The sequence below is a fragment of the Panthera onca genome, chromosome E1, assembly GCF_046562875.1.
Source record: "Panthera onca isolate mPanOnc1 chromosome E1, mPanOnc1 haplotype 2, whole genome shotgun sequence".
Lineage (NCBI taxonomy): Eukaryota > Metazoa > Chordata > Mammalia > Carnivora > Felidae > Panthera > Panthera onca.
The window spans coordinates 54195227-54202658 of record NC_138352.1 but is presented as its reverse complement, the minus strand read 5'-3'; the positions used below and the strand labels follow the sequence as shown (position 1 = coordinate 54202658).

General features: G+C 60.9%; 1 protein-coding gene across 1 annotated transcript; it reads right to left on the bottom strand.

Annotated features, from left to right (window-relative positions):
- Positions 1-215: 215 nt before the first annotated feature.
- SP6 (Sp6 transcription factor) lies at positions 216-6680 on the bottom strand. The gene is made up of 2 exons (XM_060646272.3): positions 6019-6680; positions 216-3821 (listed from the first exon to the last, which is right to left on the bottom strand). Exon 2 carries the CDS (start codon positions 3761-3763, stop codon positions 2633-2635), a length of 1131 nt encoding a protein of 376 aa, XP_060502255.1. The 5' UTR covers positions 3764-3821; positions 6019-6680; the 3' UTR covers positions 216-2632.
- Positions 6681-7432: the final 752 nt, after the last annotated feature.

The following is a 7432-nucleotide window of genomic DNA, read 5'->3' as shown; positions in this document are numbered from 1 at the left end:
TCCTTCCTTCGGCATTAGCCACCTCCAGGGAAGGATCTGACCCTTCTTCAATCGGCTCAGCTCTGCCCCAAACAAAGGGAGGTGAGGCTGTGCAGGGATGCAGGATCAAAGGGAAGTGTCCACCCCGCCCAGCAGCCGGCCTTGTCCTCACTGCTAAGGGACACTGAGTCAAAAAGGAAACCAGAGCTGGAAGACAAATGAAGCAATGATGTGGTTGATGACTTTATTATGGCATAAAAAACACAGGCTGTTTCTTCCTCCTCCTCCCCCCGCCCCCAAAGTGGGTTCACAGCAGTTAAAAGAAAAAAAAAATCCTACATTTCTCCTCTAGGGGGCTGCCTAGAAGGGGGGCAGACAGCCAAGCAACCTAGATCTATGAAGGAGGGGAGCAGAAGAAAACCTATCCGAAGCCCGCACCGGCACCCTTGGAGCTCAAGGCCTCCGTAGGGGGAACATCGGTGTCCCCCTACAACCTCGAACAGCCATTCAGGAGTTCCCCATAGGATGGTCACTGGGGAAGACTGTCCTGGTGGCACCAGGAGGGGGTGGCTGGTTTCGATGGGTGGAGGAGAAAGGCATCCCACACCCACAGTGCCCTCCCTCTCTCCCCCTCTCTCCACCTGCCCAGGCAGCCTGCAAGCACTCCCAGATCTCTCCTGCCCCCAACCCTCTCAGCAAGGAAAGGGACCTCTGGTTGGGGTAGCAAGAGGTAGGGAAAAGAGGGAGCAAAAAGAAAGAACATTACTTCTTAAACTACCCCAGGCCCATGAGCCTCTCAGGGAGAGTCACCCTGTCCCTTTTAAGAAGGGCTCCCTTTTTTACACAAACACATATTCCTACCCAGACCCCAGACCCACTTCCCATTTAGCTCCCAGTCCTGGGGACTGGGCTCCAGCATCCCTAAGGGAGGAAGAGACGCTGTGGGCCTATGTCCTAGGACCTTGGACGGGGTGAACAAGGTGGGGTCTCTCTAGCTGGAGACCCCAGGCTCAGTAGAGAAACACACACACACGTACAAACAACATGCACACACACATGCCCTAATATTAAATAAAATACCTTTTGCTTATAACTTAAAAATCAATACACAACTAATCCTCGCATAGGGGTCTGGGTAGAGAAAGAGGGGCAAGGGGGAAGGGGAGGTCAGGGGGAATGTTACGGCCTCTACCTCTAGCCTGGGAAAGCCCGCTAGTTCCAGATCCTTCCCCCATCAGCTTCCTTCCCTTTGCCTGACTCTGGCTCTGCCCCTGCTAGGCTTTCCCCTCCCCAGTCCCCACTCCAGGATCACAATCAGGATGTATTTCTAGCATCTAAAGAAGGGGACAGGAACAGCTTCCTGGATATCACCTCAGAAGACCGACCCCTTCCACTAGGAGAACACCTCCTTCATATGCAAAGGGAGTCCCCCTGCCCAGAGTCAAAATGGGGAGAAAGGAGCCTTCTAACACACACTCTATAGGAGGGGCCAGTCTTGCAGGCAGCAGAGAAAGGAAAGGGCAGAGCAAAGAAAGACCTGGGGCTTAGTGAGCAGGTGGGCAGAGGCAGAGTCCTCCGCTCCAAGTGGGGACCACTGTAGGTCCCTGTGCTGGGACACCTCACCTACTCCCTGGTCAACCAAGTAACCCTCTTCCTCTCGTCCCTAAGGGAGAAGCAAATGATGGGTGACCTGGGATGAGGGACCTGCATCAATTCTAGGGTGGGGGCTTCTGGCTGTTTTGAAAACCTACATCAGGTAACAGATGGGGAATGTGGACTATACTGAACTTTATTTTTCATAAAAACCATGAGTTAAGGACTGAATCCGAGTTAGAGAGGGAAGGGGTTAGCTCCTTCCACTGCCCCGCCAAATCCCTTTCTCTCCTTTTAGAAGGGGACTTTTTTTGCCCTCCCCCTTCCCAATCTAGCTCTCCCCTCGACCCCACAGCTCTGGCTGCAAGGCTGTCCCGGATTCTGGCCGCTTCCTCTCTTCCTTCATGGCCCCATCAGAGTGGGTTTGGAAGGGTTAACCGGGAGGCACATCAAAGGAGTTATTTCTACAGCAACAACCCTCCCAACCAGATAGAGACCGCTCCCTAAGGGGGACCCCTGCCTCCCCTACCCCACCTCAGCTCTCCCTCGGGAAACCATAGGGACAGAAGCACTAAAAAGCGGGATGAAAGGGACCCGGGCCGCAGGGCGGGTCCGGAGGCGCTTTTATGTCCCGGTTCCCAGGCGCTAAGGACGTGTCCAGACAACTACCCTCAGCGCCCGGGGCGGCCCCACTCCTCTCTGCTCCAGGGACGCGCCATCTCTTCCAGCAGGTCCCCTCCACCCTCCAGCCGCGGTAGGGGTACCCCACCCCAACCCCCGAGCCTGGAGACAGGAGCAAAATAAGGGATGGGGGGGGGGGGGGAACAGAGGGGCATGCGCAGCTCCCCCCAGCCTAGCCACTTTTCGTCCGGCCCCGAGACCAAAACACCCCTACCTAGCGCCCCGTCTCCCCGACCCGGCACCACTTTTCCTCCCCCTCAATAAATAACCACCTTCTCCTCTTCCTCAAGTCGCCCCCCAAAGGCATCAGGCCAGGAGGAAAGCTCTTCGGATGCCCCCAGGGGAGACCAATGGGGGGGGGGGGCGGTACCGGAGGAGCTCAGTTGGAGGGAGCCGCGCCGCCCTCGGCCTCCCGCTTGCCTTTGCCCCCGGCGGGCTCCACCGCTCCGCTGGCCTTGCCCTCGCCCGCGGCCGCCCCGGCAGCCTCCTCCTTGGCGCCCTCGTGGGTTTTCATGTGTTTGGCCAGGTGGTCGCTGCGCATGAAGACGCGGCTGCAGACGGCACAGGGGAACTTCTTGGTGCCTGTGTGGGTCTGGAGGTGGCGCTGCAGCTCGTCGGAGCGCGTGAAGCGCTTGCCGCAGAAGAGCCAGTTGCACACGAAGGGACGGTCGCCGCTGTGCCAGCGCAGGTGCGCCTTCAGGTGCGACGTCTTGGCGTAGGCTTTCCCGCAGCCCGGGATGTGGCAATTGTGCAAATGCTTCTTCTTGCCCCCGTCGGGCCCGCACGGAGCCCCCAGTCGCTCCGCCTCCAGGCAATTGGGGCAGCGGCACACGGTCTGGCCTGAGCTGCGGGGCACTGACCGCCGGGAGCCTTTGGGCCGGGCTGCTCCGTCCAGACTGGAATCCAGCCCCTGGGACTCCGGGGCGGCCGCTTCCAAGGCCTTGGCCCCGTCGGGAGGCCCCAGGAGGTGCTGCCCTCCGGCGGCTGGGAGGAGGTGGTGCGGGTGCGGGTGGGGAGGCGGTGCGCAAAGCTGGTGGTCTCCGACGTAGCCCCCCAAGCCAGCCTGAAGCGCCCCGGGGTGGCCAGGCGAGGTGAGCGCGCCCTGAGTGTGGGGGAGGTCCATCCAGCTGGTGCCCGGATGAAGGTCCCACCAGGAGCCATCCTCAGTGCCTGGGTGAGTTGGCCGGAACCACGATTCGTAATGGTGGGACATGTCCGGCTGCAGGAGCTTGGAAAAGGGTCCCGGGGCCAAGGGACTGTCGCTTTCCAGGTCCTCGCAGGTTACCCGAGAGGAGGCCCCCGGCAGCTCATAGCCCTGTGAGAAGTCCACCTCAGGGCCCAGCGGGAGGCTCTGCAGCTCTCCAGGCTGCAGCGGGGAGGGGTAGTCCCCGGCCTCCGGGCTCGTGTGGCCCTGGTATGTTTGGAGAGGCTGCAGGTCGAGGCGCGGCGGGGAGGCGTGAGGCGCGTCCGTGTGCTGGCTGCCCAGAGAGCCGCAGACAGCGGTTAGCATTGCCGGGATCCGGGGTGGGGTGGGGAACAGGGATGGTCAGGGGCACCTCAGGTAGGACCTAAAGGAGGCGAAGAGGAGGTGAAGTGAGCAAAGTAACCAAGTCACTTTCAGTCCTAACCCAGACGGCCTCCCCGCAAACTGCTCCTCTCCCGACTGGGACTGGCCGCTGCAAAAGAGGAGCACACCTCCGAGTGGGGACTAACGACCAGTTAACAGAATTTGGGAGTGCTAGGAAGGGTTGAGGGTGTGAGGTTCTCAGCCAAGGCAGGGGAGTCTACCTTCTCCTAGCTGATCCCTCCTATGGGGCCCAGCTCATCCTGACAGTTGGGCTGGTCCCAGGCTGGTAGGTCAGATACACCTACAGTTCCATGCTAAAACCATCCCCACCCTATCTGCCCGGACCAGCGCAAAGGGCAGTGTGGCGTTTACCTTCTGCAGCCCTGCTTCCAGCCCAAATGGAGGATCTACACCCACCTCAGCTTCCCTAGTTTAACTCAGGACACAGATGAGGAGAGGGAGGTGGTCTGTTTCTGAAACTCAAAGCTTGAGGTGACCTGATTTTCCAAAGCTCAAAGCAGGTTCTGAGATATTGGGGAAAGAGACCTCGTTCCACCCCTGAGGCATGTCCAATGAGGAAGAGCATTTCACTGTTCTCTACCATTGCCCTCCGCTCTCTGTCCAGATGGCTCCACCAAACCCACTTCCATTCCTGGCCCCCACCCCTCTCCCTCAGGCAGGAATTCACCTCCCTGGGGTACAGGTTCAGTGTTGATTCCCAGGGGACTTCTCCCCACCAGAGAAAGTTAAGCTTCCTCTCCTGTCCTGACCCACACAGCCACACAGCTGGCTGTCTGGCTGTTACCCGTGCCCTCCTCCAATCCGGGGGAGACCCAGATGTGAAGCTGGGAGGGGACAGCTTCCCCAGAGAAGGGGGTCAACGAGAGAAGAGCTTACTAGCAAGCTCTGAAAGGTAAAATTGTCACCCCCTTACGGGATGCAGAGTCGAAGTGGGGACAGCGGAGGGCAACAAGGAAAGCCGGAATCACAGACACTGAGAAGAATTACCCCAAGAGATTATATAAGGGGGTGCATTCTAGGCTTGGATCGTTCTTAGGTGTTCTGCAGACAGTTCTAATATACAGACAAACTGAGAATCACTGCTTCAGGCCAACCCTCTTATAAAAAAAAAAAAAAGAGGAAACTGAGGCAGCATTTGGAGAAATGACTTGAACAGACATTCATTTATTTGTTCAATCAACAAATGCATACTTTATGTACCTCTGTGAACCAGGTCTCTGGACTCCTGGTCTGTTACCCTTTCCCTACACCGTTGGGAACCAAAAGATACCCACCTCTCTCTTTCTTAACCACATATCTGTGACTTGAAAGTCCTTTTTCTCTCACCACCTCTCTAAAGCCTGGGAGCCCTGGTGCCTCAGGTGTCGGGCTTGTGTGCCTGGCCTTCTCTGATGGTGGGGGAGGAGGTGCAGTGGTTTAGGGCAGGGACTTCTTCCCACAGCAGGGTTCAGCTGACCCTACCACCTTTGGCCTCTGGGACCAAAGAGGTGTCCCTGGTAGTTTTGGAGAGGGAGGGAGAGGGGGACTGGGGCGCCTACTCAGGCTCACGCTGCCTTACCACCAAAAAGGAACAAGGGTGAAGCAGCAGGAATGGAGCCTCAGGCCCAGGCGGGGCAGCCCAGAAGGGGCTGGGCGGGAGCAAAGAGGCCTGGGACCCTAACAGCTTTTGGCGTCTGGGAACTGCCCCAGGGACCGGGGGGGCGGGGAAGCTAACAACCCAGGCTCCAGAGTGGCCTCTCCCGACACAGGGCCAGGGAGTCCAGTCCTGGGATGCCATGGCCTGCCTGCAAAGTTTCGGGAAGGGAGACAGCAGGGCGCGCACTCCCGGCTTCCCGCTCCCCAACGCAGGAAGCCGGGTAGAGACACCCTTCTTCCCCCTTCCGCCGCCTCCCTCTCCCGATCACCGGCGCTCAGGTGGTCAGGACTTCCGTACTCCCAGTCCTCAAGGCTCCAGTCCTCCGGTTGTCCCAGTCGCTCCAGTTTCCCCGGTCTCCAGCCTCCTCGGTCCCTCGTCTCGCCCTTCCGCCCAGGTTTCACTCGGCCGGGGCTCCAAGCCCCTCGGATTCTTTAGGACCACCTCCCCCAAGGCCACGGGAGGCTGTGGCGAGTGCGCGGCGCGTCTTTCCGAGAGGAGCCCGGGATCGCGCACCCCTGGCCGCCCAGACCCTGGCTCCTACCTGGAGGCTGCGCTCGGGCTCCGGGCACGGCTGGCTGGCGCGCTACCCACGGGCGCTCATGGGCCCCGCGCGCCGGCGGGCTCTCCGGAGGCGAGGGGCAGGAGCCGAGGACAAGCGGGGGCCGCGATCGGACCCGGCGGCGGGCGGCGGGCAGCGGGAGGCGGAGGAGGGGCGGAGGGCCAGCGGGAGGGCGGAGGGCGGGCGGGAGCCAGGGAGCGAGCGAGCGAGTGAGGCCAGCTCCGCCCGTGACTCACCCGCGCTCTCTGCCTTCATCCTCTGCCCTGCGCTCCTTTTTCCCCGAGTCCGCGGCCCCGCCCACCTCACCTGCCGCCGCCTTTAACCCTTGCGGGCTCGGCCGGACGGGAGGCCCGGCGAGGCCCGGCCGGCGGAGAGGGGGCGGGCTCGCTAACTAGGTCGCCTCCCGCCCCTCCCTCGCTCCTCCCTCGCCCCTCCAGTCCTCAGGAGGGGGTCCTGGGCGGAGCGTTCCCCAGGTTCCGAGACACGCCCCTCGGGTGGAAAACTGCCCCGGAGCCGGCTCCGGGTGGCGGGGGAAGCAGGACTCGGACCCTGGGGGCCTGGAGGAGGGGGCGGGTTCTCCGCGTGAAAAGGAGACTCCTTTGGGGCGCCGCTTGCTTCCAGGGCGCTCGATCCACCCGCCCGGCCCGGCAGCGCGGTCCGGGTACTGAGAGGAAAAGGAAACAGGACTGAGCGCCAAGGCTGTGTCCGGTCTCCCTCGGGCCTAGGCCGTGAGAACTCTGGGCTGTCGCCCTCCTCCACCATTCTCTCCGCCGCTCCTCTCCACCACCACCACCCTCCCCGGGCATTTTCGCCCTGCCTTTCTGGCTTCCCCCCCTCTCCGGCCACTCGCCTTTTTGGGGTGGACTCCTCTTCTCCTCTGCCCTACTCCCCTGCTCCCCAACTTGCCCGGGTCTGCCTTCCCCTATTCGTCTCCCAAACCCCCTCAGTCCCCACTCCTCATCTCCCCTTGGGCAGCAACCCCAGCACCTCCTAAGACCATCTCTCAAGTACGCGACCCCCTCCGTCCGGGAGCTGCTCAGCCTACATACGCCCTGCCACCCTTGCCCCCCGCGCACCCAGCCCTGAAAGCTGGCGCAGGCTCCTGAATGGCCCTGGGAAGGGACACTTCTGGAAAGAATTGAGCGACCCCTTGCCACGATTCTCACCTGACTGTCTAAACCCAAGGTTCTGAAGTTTGGAGAAGGGTCTGGGATTCCTTTGAGGAAAAAAATGCACATACACAGGGCAACATTCTGGCAAAATTTCAGGGCGTTCACGGCGCCCACCGAAAAACTCTCAAGGTCCCAGTTGATCGGGATACGGAACGCCCGGTGGTTAGAGGAGTTCCTCCCTCTTCCTCGCCGGGCTGGCCTGCGCGCCCGCCCGGATAGTCCGA